The 18,132-nt window shown below is 53.6% G+C and overlaps 1 protein-coding gene across 1 annotated transcript; it reads right to left on the reverse strand.

Annotated features, from left to right (window-relative positions):
- Window positions 1-2,478: 2,478 nt before the first annotated feature.
- Slc2a10 (solute carrier family 2 member 10) lies at window positions 2,479-16,499 on the reverse strand. The gene is made up of 5 exons (XM_006991130.4): window positions 16,325-16,499; window positions 8,187-9,461; window positions 7,582-7,704; window positions 5,482-5,617; window positions 2,479-3,549 (listed from the first exon to the last, which is right to left on the reverse strand). Exons 1-5 carry the CDS (start codon window positions 16,326-16,328, stop codon window positions 3,471-3,473), a joined length of 1,617 nt encoding a protein of 538 aa, XP_006991192.1. The 5' UTR covers window positions 16,329-16,499; the 3' UTR covers window positions 2,479-3,470.
- Window positions 16,500-18,132: the final 1,633 nt, after the last annotated feature.

Consider the following 18,132-nt stretch of genomic DNA (forward strand, 5'->3'; position numbering starts at 1 on the left):
CCCCCTTACCAGCTGCGGCACTCAGGAGATCGGGCCCTGCTGCTCACCTGGGCAGCACAGCAGAGTGGACCTTGGTGGCAGAGGCATGGCTGAGATAGCCCCTGGGGGTTAGGAGTGGGACAGCAGGCCATACGGTGGTGAGACTGAGGGAGAGATGCCCCCCCTCCCACTGTGGCAGGCCAGGGAGCTGACCCTCCCCATTACCAGCTGCAGTACTTGGGACCCAGCACCTCACCTGGGCAGCACAGTAGAGCTGACCTTGTGTGTGTGTGTGTGTGTGTGTGTGTGTGTGTGTGTGTGTGTGTGTGTGTGTGTTTTACTCTCTGGGGGCCCACCACCCAGCTCCCAAATAAATACACGGAGATTATTCTTACTTATGAATGACCAGCCTTAGCATGGCTTGTTTCTAACTAGCTTTTCTTTAATTCTCCCATCTACCTTTTGCCTCTGAGCTTTTACCTTTCTCTATTCTATATATTTTCTTTTCTTCTTACTCCGTAGCTGGTTGCGTGGCTGGATGGCTGTTCCCTGGCATCCTCCTCCCCTTTTATCACTTCTTGCTCTCTTCCCTAGATTTCTCCTTCCATTTAGTCTCTCTGCCTCCTGGCCCCGCCCATTTCTTGCTCCTGCCTAGCTATTGGCTGTTTAGCTCCTTATTAGACCAATCAGGTGTTTTAGACAGGCTTTACAGAGTTAAACAAATGCAACATAAAAGAACGCAACACATCTTTGCATCATTAAACAAATATTCCACAGCACAAACAAATGTAACACATCATAAACTAATATTCCACAACAACCCTGTCGGTGGAGGCATGGGTGAGCCAGCCCCGAAGTTTGAGTATGGGAGAGCTGACCCCATCACTCATCTGTCATGTGGCAGCATGGGACGGAGAGCAATGTCCTCCCCTGCTCATCGCAGGTGGAAGAGCTGGCCCTGGGGTCATAAGAGCAGGATGTGAAAGTGGGAGAACTGCCCCTCCCCCTTGCTCATCACTGCAAGGGGTGAACTAGCCAGAGCAATGCTGGACAGCGCCCCCTGGTGTGAAGACAGGGAGAGCTGGCAGGCTGCCCAACCCTGCAACTACCCAGCCCCAGAGCCAGGGTTAAGTATTGGTCCACCCCATCTATGGTCTGCTGGAGCACAGGTTGGGGAGGAGGTATCCCGGGGAACCAGGGCTACAGGATCTCCACAACACAGGGCAGCAATCGGATGTCCAGGAAGAGCTTCAGTGAGGGCCCAGTGTCTATGGTGTGGCAGAGACCGGGGCCTCAAACCAAACCAATAACTCTTTGCAATGAACGCCTGCGTGTAGAAGTCTATGGATAAACGTTTACTGCGTGACTCACTGTGTCACACTGCAGCTTCCATGATGAGATTTTTCCTTTCTTCCTTTTCTTTTCTTTTTTATCTTAAATTTTATTTTGTTTTATTTGCAGGGGGTAGGGGAGGAAGGGGCAGAGGGCAAATGTGAGGGAACGGGAGGTGGGTGGGATCAGGATGCATGATGTGAAAGACACAAAGAATAAATAAAAAAGAAAGTTAACCACACACACACACACACACACACACACACACACACACACACACACACACACACACACAAACTAGGAAGCTAGCAGCACTCAGGAGACAGAGGCAGGTGGATGTCCATGAGTTTGAGGCCAGCCTGGTCTACAGAGTGAGTTCCAGGACAGCCAGGCTACACAGAGAAACCCTGTCTCGAGACCCCAGCCCACCAAAGGAGAGACTGCGAAGCTCTGTGTCGAAGTGGCTCAGCAGGTGGAGGCATTCAGCACGCAAGCCTGATGACCTGCACTGATCCCAGAGGCGCCTTAACCCTTGACCCAGCAGCTCTCATCTCCAGAAAAATCACCCAGACAATAGACCAGTCTGCAGTGTTCCCTGGCCTCTGGAAGGCAAAGACGCGCCCAGGCGCTTACTGTGACGGCATTGAATGCAGAAGCAGCAAAGCGCACAGAACCTCCCTCCATCTCCATCAGACACACATGAGGACGATCCAGCGGCAAGGAGGAGGGAGAAATTAGGTGCAACAGAGGTTTGCCTTTTTTATTTACCTATTTATTTAGTGGGACAAGGTTTAAAACCAGACTGGCCCAGAGCGCTCAATCCTCCTGCCTCAGTCTTCTGAGTGCTGGAGTCACAGGCGTGTGCTACCACACCTGGTGGAAGATGATGAAGTCTGAGTACTGACTATTAGAATTGCATCAATTGCTTACTATAAATTAATTTTTTAAATAATGGCAGTGCTTAGCAACCAGTTTGCGGAAGTCTTGACTGTGTGGCCGTCGGCCCTGAGGAGGCAGCCGGCACAAGCTGAATCCGGCACACCACTGGCTATAAATGAAGTATCTAGAAGAAGAGCAAGGTCACCGGGCCAGGCTTGGGAACCAAAAGGGTGTGACTTACAGTGCCAGTGAGGCCAGCTACCCAGTGTCCAGGAACCAACTCTATCAACGTCCTCTTTATGCGACCTCTGACCTCAGCCACTTGCTGGACTCCAGCTGACTGACTCCTTACAATGCCCCAAAGGAGGTGTCCTGTGTAACACAGTGGGCAGAAGCCCCCAGAGCTCACTAAAGACCCTCCTGAAGGAGATGGGGGAAGTCAATATATTCTGAGGGGCACAACTCTGCCCATTCTGCAGATGGAAAGATTGAGGCTTGAGGTTGTCAATAGCACCCAAAGTAGAAGCCACAACCACCAACACTTGGGTGAGTCCCTCCAACCCCTTTCTTCCTTCCTTCAAAGCTCCCTGCCCTACCCTGGCACTTGTCACATGATGGGGACCAGCTCTTGCATTCCTGACTCTCCAATCTAGGTACACTCTCTACTAACAAAGCTTCTGTCCCAGGACCATGTGAGGTGACAGAGCCCTCGCTGAGTGTTTAATGTCCCTGCTCTGAGACTTAGGAGCAGCCTAGTCTAGGCTTCTGTGCGACACGTGGAGGAAACTGAGGCCAGGGTCATAAAGCCATCCTAGCAACAGCCTCTTGTCCTCAGTTAGAGTCCCAGGGCCCGATAAATATCCTGGGTAAGAGGAAGGGAGTGACCCAAACAGGCTCCCGATCACTAAGACCCTGGCAAGTGGACAAGGAAGGCAGAGACTTGCGATCTCTCCTGGCTCAGGGCTGGCGGCGGAAGACACTTCCTTCCCGGGTCATCTGAGAAGCCCTTGGTGGAGACACCACAGAGGATGTCATTATAAACATTGCAGACAAGCCAACTCCACAGGGAAACTGAGGCATGGGGCCGGATCTTCCCGAGTCCCTGGAGTCTCACACTCAAAACGAAGAGTAGAGGGTTCATCTCTCACCCCGGCAAGAGGCACCCTTTGGGGCAGGGCCACTACAGAAGGAAACCTGGATCATGAGTTCCAGGCCCCGGTAGGCAGGGAGCTGGAGCTGCAGAAACCAATGTGCCAGCACCTTCGAAGCAGACAGGGGCCTCAGGAGGCTGAGGAGACCTCCAGGCGGTGGTACTGGATACTGCTGGGATTCTGCCTGTGGCCATAGCGCAGAGGGAACCTGCCAAGGAAACCAAGGATCAGAGAGCAGCAGGCCTGCGGCCTTCCCTGGACAGGAAGCAAAGGACATCACGGCCCCCACCCTGTCCCACCCCTTCCTGATTCCTTCCTAACATGCATACCCCGTTCTCCAGCCTGGGCAGCTCCTCCAGGCTTGTGGGGTCTCCATCCCAGCCATGGTGCCCTTTCCAAACTCCAAGCCACACCCTTTCATGTCCCTGTGAGGATCTGTGTAATGCTCAGCCTAACATCACAGTCACACTGGCCTCCTGTGACTCTCTCAAACACCAGAATGGCCATCACTCCAGCCAGGGCCTTGCTCTTCCCTTCTCCCAGAACATTCTCCCTCCCCCTCCCAGCTCTGAAGTCACCTGTTCCCCCCCCACTCCCACCCCCACCCCCACTCAGGCAGGTATCAGCTCAGTCACGGGCTGCCCTGAACGCCATTTCACTCATTCATAGAGCTGGGTCACTGATGGCTGGGGTGTGCCTACCACTGTTCCAGGACCCAGGATAAAAGCACTGGATGCCACAGGACACCCCCAACCTCTGCAAGCAGGGTCACCATGTACCCGGGGAATTCTAAATACACCTCTGGTCAACAACCCAAACACCAACACCCTAGCTAAAGGAGCTGCACTACGCCCACATGGGCTAAGGTATTTTCTGTCTCTGGGAGGTCAGCCCTATCCCCTCACCCCACCCCTACCTGTTCCTCTCAGCGGCAGGCTGGCTCAATATTACAATGACTTTAAAAAAACCCTCCAGGCCATCCCAGAAATAGAACAGGCAGCAAGGAACCTGGACTGTAAGAAAGGTTAGGGTATTTTCTCATCACTGCAGCATCCCGTGGGGCGCCTGTCCCCCCTCTTTTCTCCCAGGGTGCTAAGACTCTGAAATCCTGTTTGTGACCTCCAGACCGGAAGTGGTCTAACTCCATCTGGCTGCTCTGACCTTCCACCCTCCTCCCTCCCTCTTCCAGTCCCACGTGAGGGATCTCTTGTTCCTTGCCCGAGTCAGACAGGATGCCACCTCAGGGTCTTTGCACCAGCTTCTTCCCCCACCTAGGATGCCCCTCCCCTCATCTTGACGTGGCTGCCTCCCCTCCTCACTGACGGAAGTCGCCGCTGCTCAGAAAGGTCCTCGCTCTAACTGAGCCACAACCCTGATCCTCTGGCTCTCTCTGTGCTAGTCTGGCCTCCCAGCAAGATATGCGGCTTCATGTTTCTTCTCATTAAATATCATCCGTTTAGACCACTCCTCTTCAGTGGTCTGCTGACTTATTTTCTGCCCCTTCCCAACTTGAACAGCAATTCATTGAGGACAGCACCTGGTCATTCTTGACCTCTGCTGCATCCCCAAAGGCCTCAAACCCTGCCTGGAACATCAATGCAAGGACTTAGTGTAAACACCTGGTGGAACACGGACTAAGCCCTCAGCTAAAGCCCAGGAGTCTAAGATTCGGTGGTGTTAAGATTCCAATACTCTGGGGGTTTGTAATTAATTCTCAATTCCTGTCAGAGCCTGGCATGGTGGCAGGAAGCTTGCAAGTATGAGGTCGGTTTAAACTCCACAGCAAGCCCTAAGTTAATGTGGTGGACTATATGGCAGCATCCCGTCTCAAAAGCAGAATGTAGCTCAGGGCTAGAATGCTTGGCTCCACATGCAAAGCCCAGTTGGATCCCTTCACTACACACACACACACACATGCACACACACACACACACACACACACACACACACGAGTGCAGCCTTTAGGACAATGCAGAGTCACTGTCAGATGGCACAAAACAGCTGAAGGAAAATGGCCTGGGGACAATGGCAGCAAGGCAGGAGGAGATGTGAGCACCTGGCAAGAGGAAGAGGACCCTGAGGTCCTGAAGGGCCCACGTTTGCGGCTCTGTCCCCGGCCCCAGCCCCAGCCACCACGTACCTGTTCTTCTGAAACTGCTGCTCTATCTCGGCCAGTGACTGCCCTTTAGTCTCCGGAACAAGCAAGTAGATGAAGGCCAGGCCCAGGACGGCAGTCAGCCCATAGATCAGGAAGGTCCAGGCCAAGCCGATGGCACCTGGGGACACAATGTTGAGAGTGTGGGCCTGGAGCTGAGCACCCTGCTCTTGAGGCCCAGGCTACCAACAGGTCCAAGGTACAGAACCAACAGTTCAAGTTCACCCTTGCAAGGGCCGGGGACGGCCGGTTTGCAGAATGCCTGCCAAGGCTCTGGCTGTCACCGAGGCTGAGGCCACCAACACGGTAAGGGCAACTTGTACGGAGGGAGAGGTCCCTCGGAGTCAGAACACTTGAGTGGAGGTGTGGCTAGCTGCAGGGACCAGCCATGGCAATGGTGGCTGCAGAGCTTCTGCTCCAGAAGGCCACAAAGGGTGACTCTGTGTATCTGATCCAGGAGAGGAGGAAGATAGGAACCACTGCTCCGGCCCAGAGGGGAGGGCTCTACCCAAGGCTAAGGACCACATCAGTGATGTCACCAGAGGCCTCTAAAGTCAGGGGGCCCATGACAGGGAGAGGTGTAGCTTTGACCTGGAAGTTCCAACCCCCATCGAGGCTTTGGTACCGGTCACATCTACAAGGCGGGGCTGAGAGAGGACGCTGAACACCCGAGATCCAGATGTGCAGGCTCTCTTGGTTCCTGGACCCTGAACACTGGAGGTAGACCGAGCAGAGTTCTCCAGAGAACACTGCCGGACTGCACCTTTCCCAGACCCTGTAACCAATCCCTTCACTTGTAAGTTACCCCACTAAAAAACCTCCCTTTTAACTACGTGGAGTGGCTTTAATAATTTCCCCAATAGAGAGGGGGCTTGAAGGAAGCGACTCTGTAGAGGGGGCTGTCAGGTTCTGTGTGGGTGCCTTTCTCCCTGGCAGCCAAGACCACCCTTCTGTCAGCTTCCCTGAGCGGTGGGATCTACCCTGGGCTGGTTTGGAGGGCCAGGCTCCAGTCCTCTGACAACTGGCTGGACTTGGGAATTATACATTTCCTCATCTGTGAAATGGGGGTGAGGGTAGGGCAGGACTCACGATGAGTCTCTCCTCTCTCCCCTCCCTCCCTTCTCTCCCTCCCCTCTCTCCTTCCCTCCCCCTTCTGTCTTGGTCATCCACCCCACACAAAAATGTCTGGGGACAGGGGCATCAGGGAGAAGGAAGGCTGGGAGACCGCCATGTGAGTGACTTCTCCAAAATGTCCCCACAGCCTCAAGGGCTAGACATGGAAACACTTGGCCATGGGGAGTAGAAAAGTAACCCCGTCCTAAGAGCTGTCCAGACTTAAAGGAGCCCTGGACATCAGAATAGTACCAGCCATTGGTTCTGGGAGGGACAGGTGATCTTGTTGAGCCAATGAGGGCTGGGCCCGGGACTCAGGCTGCACTAGAGGCCTGCTGGCGGCCACCTTTTTTTTTTGTTTTGTTTTGTTTTGTTTTTTTTCGAGACAGGATTTCTCTGTGTAGCTTTGCGCCTTTCCTGGAACTCACTTGGTAGCCCAGGCTGGCCTCGAACTCACAGAGATCTGCCTGGCTCTGCCTCCCGAGTGCTGGGATTAAAGGCGTGCGCCACCACCGCCTGGCAAAGAATAAATTGTTTTTCTCGTTTTTTGGAGACAGGGTTTCTCTGTGTAGCTTTGGAGCCTGTCCTGGATCTTGCTCTGTGGACCAGGCTGGCCTCAAACTCATAGAGATCCTCCTGGCTCTGCCTCCCGAGTGCTGGGATTAAAGGCGTGCGCCACCACCGCCCAGCAGGCAGCCACCTTTATACCATGAGGCAGGAATGACTGTGAACAGCTGAGAAAGAGTCAAGGTCAGTCCCTGAGATGGGAAACCCACGACTGGTTCTGTCCAAGGCCACCCACCCCACTCACTCAGGAGGTGGCTGGAGATGGAAAATTCCCTTCTGGTTCACAAGCTGGGCTGTATCAGGTCTCACGCTGCTGTGACCCAGCCAGTTTGGGAGCTTTGGCTCTGGTGAAAACTGTCCCCAGGTCCAGATGGATGTGGCCTGGGCTGAGGCCGGAGTACTCACCGATGAGGTCGAGGAAGGAAAGGCTGATGAGGAGGTTGGCCGCCCAGTTGAAGCTGCTGCAGAAGGCGAAGGCCCTCCCACGGATCTCCGCTGGATAAATCTCACTGAGGACCAGCCAGGTCACTGGGGCGAGAGCAAGAGCGTTTGTGGGCACCCGTGAACTGGACAGGCTGCCTCCTGTCCTCGTTATCTGAGCCCTGCGCCACATTCCTGCCCCAGAGGCCCTCAGCTGCACACCCCAAGCCCCTGTGAGAATCCCGTGAGTGGCCACAGCCTCAAGTTCCTGGGACACGAGACGTTCAGTGCCAGCCCAGAACAGAAGGGTCCTAGGCAAACTGGCTTGTCTGGTTTTTATCTGACTCCTTTTAGATAAAGCTCTTCTGATGGAGTCACTTAGGGATAGATCCAAGACTGAAGAGACCTGGTTTAAAATTTGGTGATGGGTGTGGGGAGCCTTAAAAACTTGCACGTGTAGGCTTCAGCTCTGGAGGAAACCCTTGATATAAGGAACCCCGAAGCCTCAGTCACCCACCATTGAAGTTTGAGTTTCCCGAGACTGAGAAGGCCCACTAAAAGGGACTGAAGGCTCTGGATTTACCGCCTACCTGGTCCAAATCCAAAGGAGAAGGCACTCACATAAACCATCATGCAAACCAGTGCAGACCAACATAGCAGAGTATGCTCCAGGATGGGACCCGGGGAAACCGGGGAGGCGGCATTAAGAGCTGGTCCCAGGGACACTGTGGTGACTGGATGGGGCTTGGTCCCCTCAGTGGCTGGCAGGACCAGTTGTCCTTGGTCCCCACCGGTTCGTAGTACTGGTGGTGGAGATGAACCCTTCAGCAGACCTGAGCTTTGAGGCAGGTCCACCTGCCGAGTGGCGTTGGATGTGGCCAAGCAACTGGGGCCTGAGTCCAGAGACACAGCAAAGCTGACCAGGCCTATGCCACTGACAGACAAGGCCATGAGAGCACACCCAGAAAGCAGAAGGGCCCTACGGCCTGCACGGTCCACCAGCCCCGTGGCGGTCAGGGTGGCAGCCACCTTCACCGTACCAAGCCCCACAGAAGCCAGCACAGCTGAGGAGCCTCCATGGAAGCCCACAGAGCTGAAGATGGTGGAGGCATAATACAGCACATTGGGCTGTCCTGTTAGCTGCTGGAATAGCACCAGTCCCAGTCCCACTACAGTCCGGCTCCGCATGCTGTCCAGGGTCTTGAAGAGGTCCAGAAAGGTGTACCGTGGCTTCCCCAGGCCGGGTTTGCTGGCCTCCCCTCCCTGGAGCGGGATGAGGTCTTGGTGGGCTGCTGTGCCCTGTGCATCAGCGGGGAGGAGGAGGAGGCCGAGCGATTGCAACAGAGCAGGTGCAGCTGCCCAGCCAAACATGTGCCTCCAGCCCCAAGGGCTGCCAGCCAGCACATAGTTGAGAGCATAAGAAAACAGGATGCCCACAGTGATGCCCACCTCATAGAGGGACACCAGAACCCCCCGCTGCCGCGGCCCCACCAGCTCTGAGACGTAGATACAGCAAGCCATGGAAGACAGTGAGATGGCGAAGCCGACGGATGAGCGGCCCAGGAGCAGCCAGGGTAGCGAGCCGGCCAGACCCAGAATCAGGCTGCCAGCCAGCAGCACCACATTGCTCCCCAGGATGGCCCGTCTCCTGCCATAGCAGTCAATGAGGAAGCCCCCCACCAGGGAAGCGAGGAGCGCCCCCAAGAGCAGACTGCCCACCAGGAGCTCCTGCTCCAGGCAACTCAGCCCGAAGTCCAGCTGTAGTGGTAGCAGGGCACCGGATATGACCGCCAGTTCATAGCCAAAGGTCAGGCCACCCAGCAGGGACACAGAGGCACAGAGCAGGAGGACAGGTGGGCGATGGCCTGGAAAACAAAAATGACGGGGCTGGAGTCTGTGCATCACACCCTCCCTCACCGGAGGGCCTGTGCATCACACCCTCCCTTCTGTGTGCCAACCCTCCATCTATCCCGCTGCCTGCCCTTCCTTCCTCCCTCTCCCCCTCCCTCCCTCCTTCTACCCTTCCTCCTTCCCTTCCTTCCATTGACACACTACTTAGCTTTCCATCCCTCTAGCCATCTAGACAGACATCTATTTACTCCGCCTGTCTCTTTTTACACCCTCCCTCTCTCCACCCGTCTACCTATACATATAGACATCTGATCAGTCAACTACTTCCCTTCCCTTTACTTCCTCTCCCTCCTTTCTCTCTTCCATCAACTCACATATCTATCCATCCATCCACCCGTCCGTCCATCCATCCATCCATCCATCCATCCACCCACCCATCCATCCATCCATTCATCCACCCACCCATCCATCCATCCATCCATCCACCCACCCATCCACCCACCCATCCACCCACCCACCCATCCATTCATCCATCCATCCACCCACCCACCCATCCATCCATCCATCCACCCACCCATCCACCCACCCATCCACCCACCCATCTACCCACCCACCCATCCATTCATCCATCCATCCACCCACCCATCCATCCATCCACCCATCCATCCATCCACCCATCCATCCATCCACCCATCCATCCATCCATCCACCCATCCACCCACCCATCCATCCATCCACCCATCCACCCATCCACCCATCCACCCATCCATCCGTCCATCCATCCACCCACCCATCCATCCAGACAGACTTGTCTACTCTGCCTCCTCCTTTCCCTCACAGAGGACCAGACTGTTGTGAAAGCTGTGCTTGGCTTCCCTCAATGAACTCTCACAGCAACCCTCTACCATCATCAGCATCATCCGAGCAGAACAGAGAGGTTAAAAAAAAAAACCCAAAAACAACCATTCTCAAGGTCACACAGTAGGGGTGGAGCTAAGGTGGGGTTGGAGAGCTTTGGGGCTCTGGGCTGATCTGCAATGGTGGAGAGGCTGGAGTCCAGCAAGGGTGAGTGAGGGGAGACTTGAGGTGGCAGAGGCTGACAAGGGCCAGTTCGGGAGGGATTCCTTGGGTCAGCAGGACAATGAGGAATCTCATTCTTAGGGAGCACAAGCCTTCCATAGCTTACACAGGGAGTAAGGTACTTGGTGGTCTAATTTTTAAACAGTTGATTTCAATGCTTTCCGAAGTTGCTGAGGGAAGTGGTAGAGCCCTCTCAACGTCTAGTTACTCTTTTCTTTTTTTCTTTTTTGGTTTTTTCAAGACAGAGTTTCTCTATATAACAACCCTGGCTGGCCTGGAACTCACTCTGTAGATCAGGCTGGCCTCGAACTCACAGAGAACCGCCTGCCTCTGCCTCCTGAGTGCTGGGATTAAAGACATGCACCACCACTGTCCAGCTCCTGTTTTGTTTTTGTTTTTTTCCTTTACGTTGGGGGGATTGAAGGGGAATGCAAAGTCGCTTTAACATACATAGTAATGAGGTCAGGACAATACGTTAGACAGTCACAAGAGAAAACTCTATTGTCATAGTTCACCAATTGTGTGACACTAGATCAATCTCTTACTCTCTCTGAGGACTCTCCATGATGCCCAGACTGGCCTCAAACTTCTGGGCTCAAAAGATCACTTTGTCTTAGCTTTCCAAGTAGTTGGGACTACGGGTTCATGCCACTTGGCCCGGCTTCGATAGAGAGTGTTTGGATGACAAGGATGTCTAGAGAGCACTGTGTGGGCCTGGGAGTGCAGAGGTATTTCAGTTCAGAGGTAGAGTGCTTACCTACGGTGAATGAAGCCCTGGGGTCTAGCCTCAACACTGCCAAGGACAGGAAAATCAGTTGGTGGTAATCAGGGTGCACATCTGACCAGTTACTTCCCTCCTTAAGAATCAGGAAACTAAGCCCGGCCGTGGTGGTGGCTCATACCTTTAGTCCCAGCACTGACTCAAGAGGCAGAGTCAGCCTCTGTGAGTTTGAGGCCAGCCTGGTCTACGGAGTGAGTTCCAGGACAGCCAGGGCTACACAGAGAAACCCTGTCTCAGGGAGAAAAATCATGAAACTATGTGTTCCTATGAGACATTAAATAGGCCGTGACCCAGCAGGCCATAGGTTAAGGCAGGAGGAGAACACAGAAGACCAGCAGAGGAGGAAGAAGATAAAAATAGCCACCTACAGGGAACAGAAGGGCCACATGCCCAAGACTGTGGGATGAAGTCAAAGAGGCAGCCAGGTGATTTTTATCAGAGGCCCCAAAATAACCCACAATAAATTACATCTTCAAGTAAGGAAACTAGCAAAATTGCGAATGAAACAGCCCCAAGGAAGACGTGGAATTCATGAATTTAAAAGCAGATGTTAATGAAATGGGGAGGGAGTGGGAGAATCCACTACGCCTTGAGGGTTTGCACAGGGTGAGAAAGAGACAGACACACAGACAGTGGGGATTATAAAGGGACTGTGAGCGGACACTGGAGAAAACCACAGAGCAGTGACCCAGTGTCTGTCAGCCACGATCCCTCAGCTCATGCGCCCTCAAGGTGGGGAGGTTCCTTCCTTTAGACGTGCAGGGGCATCCCATCTTCAGATCCCCGTTTCCAGATCACGTGACCCTAACCAGTTAGAACTGGATGCTTTCCAGATCAGCCTGAGAGTTCCTGCTTTGCAAAGATCAACTTAAATGTATCAACCACACTGCCCACTCTGCCCCCTACTCATGCAAGATGCTGCTTCTTCAAGCATTGTTTCACACATGGGTCAAGTTTGGGGCTGCTATTTACACACACACACACACACACACACACACACACACACACACACACACCACAGATCCATTTCTTGTCATCCAACAGCAGTGCTGTCTAAGGGAATGTTCTAGAACACAGAAACTTCTGCACCTGCCCTATTACACATGGAAGTAACCAGCTGCGAGTGTGTGTGTGTGTGTGTGTGTGTGTGTGTGTGTGTGTGTGTGTGTGTGTGTAAACAACTGGGCACTTGAATGGCAGCTAATGTGATGGAATGCCTCAGGTTTCATTTCCATTAATTTACTTAGAAAAATAGTCTCTTAGTGCCCATGACCTTCAGAAGAAAATTCCTTTTATTATTAATAATAATAATCTTAATAACTCATGTGTTTGGTGACTGCCACATTGGCATTGGAGTTGTACAGATCATTCTTAGGTTTAAGTCATACATTTAAACATAGATTTTTCTGGAAGCATCTAGGAGCAGCCAGCAGCATCTGTCACTCCCACCCCCCACTCCAGACCCAAGGAGAACGTTGGTAATGTGATTAGCCAGATTTACGGAGAGCAGTCTCTGGTCCCGGCACGGCTTTGATCACCAAGCTTAATAACTCATTTGAGTCTCTCCACAACTTTATGAGGTGCACTTCGGAATTACCGTCGAGGGAATAAACTCATGAGAGGAAAGGGGAGGAGCCTTCCCCAAAGCTGAAGCCGAGTGGTAGGCACTCCAGTTAACAGACGCTTGTGTGGTAGGATTTGGTCCTGGTCTCTCCGTCCCGCCTCTTCCCAGCCGTCAGTCAATTTTTATGCGGAGGCAAACGTTCATGGTGGAAAACTCATCCCGATTTCCACCTCTTCCTTACCCTTACCCAACATCCTGCCATTCATCACCCCAAAATTGCTGCCTGGCCCCACTATCCTCTCCTCCCTTGGTCCCTGGAGTTCACTCTCAGAGGTTCTGTCAAGATTCATGAGGTGACTGTTACAGCTTATACATGAATTGTCCCCACAAAAAGCTCATGTTATAGGGGGACTTGAGCCCCAGCTGATGGTATTATTTGGGAAGGTTCTGGAAACATTAGGATGTGGGACCTATTTGGAGGCAGTAAACAAAACCAAACACTCTCAAATGTGAAGTAAAAAATACTTTGCCTACTTTCAAGATATTCTCTTGGGTATTTCATTTGCAGTCACGGAAAGTGACTAATACAGGAAACTGGTACCAGAAGTGGGATTGTTGCTGTGGTCGTACCTGCCCACATGGTTCTTAGACCTATGGACCTGGTTTTTGTGAGGGTTTTGAAAGAGTTCAGAGATATGACTAGAGAGTCCCAAGAATGCTATCATCAGGGCTTAATGAGTGTGTCCAGTAGGAACTCGGAAGACCAGAGCACCAACAAGAATACAGACAGTGATGGCCAGGCCTGTGAGACTTCAAACAGGAATTAAAATCCTATTCAGAATTGGACTAGAGGCCATCTGTTACATTCCAACAGAGAATTCATGTACAATCTGTCCACAGCCTGAGAGTCCGTGGGAAGCTAAATTTAAATGTCATATTTTAGGCCCAGTGAGAAGGTCCAGGAGGTAAAAGTGCATCCTGAGCAGACCTGACAGCAGGAGTCTGAATCCCAGAGCCTGCAGACAGCCAGATGAGGCTGTCACATCTGTAATGCAGCACTCCTCTGGCAAGGTGGGGGGCAGAAAGAGTAGTGTCACCCAGAGGCTTGGGGGCAGCAATCCTGGAGCTCACAAAAATAACCAGAGACCCTCTCTCAACAAGGAGGAAAGAGAACGGAATACCAACGGCTGTTTGTTCTCTGACCTCCATATTCACAGCACGGCACGTGTACTCCGGTATTCCTCTTCTTACCTATCTACGCACATCCTCTCTCTCTCTCTCTCTCTCTCTCTCTCTCTCTCTCTCTCTCTCTCTCTCTCTCTCTCTCTCCACACACACACACACACAGAGAGGATTTTTTAGAAGTGATTTTTAATATTAATATTTTTAGGCTGGGCGGCGGTGGTGGCGCACGCCTTTAATCCCAGCACTCGGGAGGCAGAGGCAGGCGGATCTTTGTGAGTTCGAGGCCAGCCTATGGAGGGAGATCCAGGAAAGGCGCAAAGCTATATAGAGAAACCCTGTCTCGAAAAACAAAACAAAACAAAATTTTAATATTAAGCTGGTTGTTAGAGGAATTCAAGGAGTCTGGCATTCAGGCTAGGACACAGCGGTTGCCAGCTGCTTTTTGCCAGGCTAACAGTAAGAGTTGTGAGCAAGAGCAGAGCCGTCCAGTCTGAGAAGCCTGTGTAAAGCGGGAGCTGAGGAAGGCAAGGTCTCTGAAGAGTCACACCATTAGAAAGTAAGCCAAGCACACTGTATTGGGACGACAGGTAGGAGGCTTTGTGGGCACCTCAGAAAGCCACCGAGTCCCAGCCACAGAAGCAACAAAGCTAGAAACTTAATTAAAAGGCTTTCCTCGGGGTACTGAGAGCCCCTGGGGGTTGGCCCAGAACTACCTAGGAGGTGGTTTCCTCAGGGTTTATATCACCATGATCAGCTGGCCAGGGTCTCTGAGGCCACTGCAGCCGTGGGTCCCAGGGGACCCTGCTGCCCCTGGAGCTGATGGCAGAATGTTGGTGTGGAAACCCCAGGAAGCTAGAGGTACCAGAAATGTGGACCATACACCAAGGAAAAGCCACAGAGGAGCCAGCTCAGGCAGAGGCCTTTAGTCTCTCAGTTGCTGGAGACAAGGCTGTTCAAGCCCATGGAAGCTCATGACACCATGAGTCCCAGATGCCAGGCCTGGATCTCCAAGAACTACTAATTGCCTTTCTGGGTTCGAGTCTTGCTTTGGCCCAATTTTTCCTTGCTAATCCCCTGTTCCTCCCTTTTAGAATGAGGATGTTTATTCTCTGCCATGGCTGTCAGAGAATGGACCGCTCTGAACCTCATTATCTACAAATGGGATACTAGCCATATCCCAACCAGTATTAGCTGCTATGGCTCTCACTGAACAGCCCAGCTAGGGTTTTAACGGGCAATTCAAGTTGCCCCATTCACTACTGCAGCTTAAAACCTCCAGCTTCCCCCATCATTTGGAATGACATCCGAACTTTTCTTCACAGCCCTCAGAGCCCTGCACAATCTGCCCCCTACTCACCACCCAGCCCCCTCCCCTTATCCACCGAGCTGCTGGCTCCTGGCTTGGACCTCACTGTATGTTCCTGCCACCTGGAAGCTGGTCCCCCAGGGCTCAGCGAAATCCACTTCTGGGTAAGGTTTCGGGTCTACCTTAGCCCCCTGAGCTACCCAAGGAACACAGCTCCCGGCCTTCCTACCCCTGTATGTTCCACCACATCTTGTTCACTACCTATTCCCCCAGCTCCTCACCTCCAAGACTGAGAGCACAGTCTCTCTTGTTCACGGTGTCCCAGCCCGTGTGTGTGTGTGTGTGTGTGTGTGTGTGTGTGTGTGTGTGTGTGTGTGTGTGTGTGTCTTGAACTATATGCCCACCGAAGAGTGAGGAACTGACTCTCCGTTTTGAGTGTTTGTATCCAGACAAGTTAACAGAAATCTTGGGTCCCTGAGGTGGCAAAGACATGCGTTGGTGGACCTGCCTCCTCTCACTGAAGTCAAACCCAGCACAGGAGTTCTGTGGAACCCGTACCTGTCAGTGCCCTGACCTAGTGCAGTACCCAGCACTGAGGTGCTTAGCAACCTGCTGGCTGGCTTGGCTCCTTGGGCGCAAGACCCAGTCTGCAGATCCGCAGTCTTCCCAGATGCCCCACGCCCCACCCTCACCCCCCACCCCCACCCTCACCCCCCCACCCCCACCCCACTCCCCGGCAGCCTCAGCACCCCAAAGCGACCCTGTCTGCAGAACCATTCCAAGCCCTATCTGCAGAATCGTCTCACGGGAACTCCTGGGGGCTCCCTGAGGCCAGGCCACTCCCCAGGAAGGCGGATTGACAGATGGACGAAGGGAGGGAGGAGCGCTTTGCCCTCCGCGGGGTCCCGGGAGGCCCAGGCCTGCAGCTCCCCGAGCCTGGAGCTCCGGAGCCCCGACTTACCCATAGCTAGCAAGAGGTACGGGCTGGGCTCTGGGCCCCCCGGCAAGCCCTGGTCAAATCCCTGTTGTAGCAGCGGCGGACAAACTTTCCCCAGTGCTGGGGCCTGCGCCCTCCCTCCGCCACGCTGGCCAGCCCGGCCTGAGCCTGGGGGGCGGGACGGAGGGGAGCCTGGGACCGCCCCTCGACAGCCAATTCTGTGGCTGCCCTGCTGCCCTACAAGGGAACTTATTTCAAGTTTCCCTGGGAGGGACTGTCACTCTACAAATAGTTTCCAAAGTCACTGTGGCACACCCTTCACTTGCCTTCTCAGTGTACACACACACACACACACACACACACACACACACACCCTATATCAGGCCTCTCCCATGCACACACACACCATATCAGGCCTCTCCCATATATACACACACACACCAGATACCCTGTGCCAGGCCTCTCCCATGTACACACACACACACACACACACACACACACACACACACACACACACACCCTGTGATGGGCCTCTCCCATGTGTACACACCTCCCCCCCACCCAGCACCTCTGACACCCCAGGCATTCAGCACCATTCACTCTTGATGGAGGTCTGGGCCACAGGAACACTAACCTAGACTTGGGGTGGCCCAGGGAACAAGGCAAGCACGCTCCGTGTTCCTTAGGAGCTTGCTTTCTAATGGCAGCGGAAGAAAGTGAACTAAAGGAGCCAGAAGAGCCAGCTACATAAGGAAGGGCCCTGGGCCAGGCAGTTGGGGACGGCTGGGTTGGTCTAAGGAGGGGGAACTTCAGCGGGGGCCTGAGGGACCAGGCCCAGGGAACCCCAAAGGAGGAGCATCACAAGAGAAGGCTGAGGAGCCTAGGAACAGAGGAGTGGGTGGGCCAGGGACGATAACCCGAGACAGGGGGCAGAGCCAAGAAGGTGGGCGGGGAGGATGCTGGGAGCTGCATTTAAGACCTCCCATGTGCTGGGCAAGTGCTCTACCACCGAATCCATCCCCAGTCCCGGAACGAGGAGTTTTATCCCCAATGAAGGAGACAACTAAGCGTTCTGATGGGTACAGGAGCCAGGCTGAGAGCTGGGCAGCGGGCAGCAGAGATGCGGCTACTTGGGATCAGACAATAGTTGGATGGAGGCAAGTGGGCAAACCAGAGGAGACTTGGTAAGGACTTACACACTGGAAGGGGGGTGCCGTGCGGCTGGGCAGGGAGATCTAGGGTTCTGTGCTTGCTGCTGTACGGCTTTGGGCGTCCATGTGGAATCAGGGGGCAGCTGACTCTGCACCTAGGCTGGGGACAAGGGCGATTCTTACTCCACGATCACATGCAGGCTCAGCACTCAAGTGAGTGCAGCCTTTCCCAGCCTCCTGTGTTCACACACAGGCTTTCACACTCCTGTATTCACACTAACCCAGCCTCCCGAGTAGACACATGTACTTTCTCCATGCAGGCCCGAGTGCCATGGACACAGACAAATATCTTGCAATGAGATGGTCTAGGCCAGACCTCCTGGGGCAGGGCCCTTTACAGTCTTAGAGGGATGCTGAGGGCCGTTTGGAAACATGGCCCCACGTTCTTCGTGCCCTCCCTAGTGTATGTACACCAGGAGATTGCACGGAGCAGCAAGCTATGTGACTGCTGGGCTGAGGCACTGGGACCCTGGGACCCTGAGCCTCCAGGTGGGTCTGACTAGCTGGCCATAGTGGCCCACACCATAATGCTGGCAATTGGGAAGCTGAAATAAGAGGACCGTGAGTCTAAAGGCAACTCAGGCCACTTAGGGAGACTCTGTCTCATAAAGCTGACAAAGG

Source organism: Peromyscus maniculatus, chromosome 4 (genome assembly GCF_049852395.1).
Source record: "Peromyscus maniculatus bairdii isolate BWxNUB_F1_BW_parent chromosome 4, HU_Pman_BW_mat_3.1, whole genome shotgun sequence".
NCBI lineage: Eukaryota > Metazoa > Chordata > Mammalia > Rodentia > Cricetidae > Peromyscus > Peromyscus maniculatus.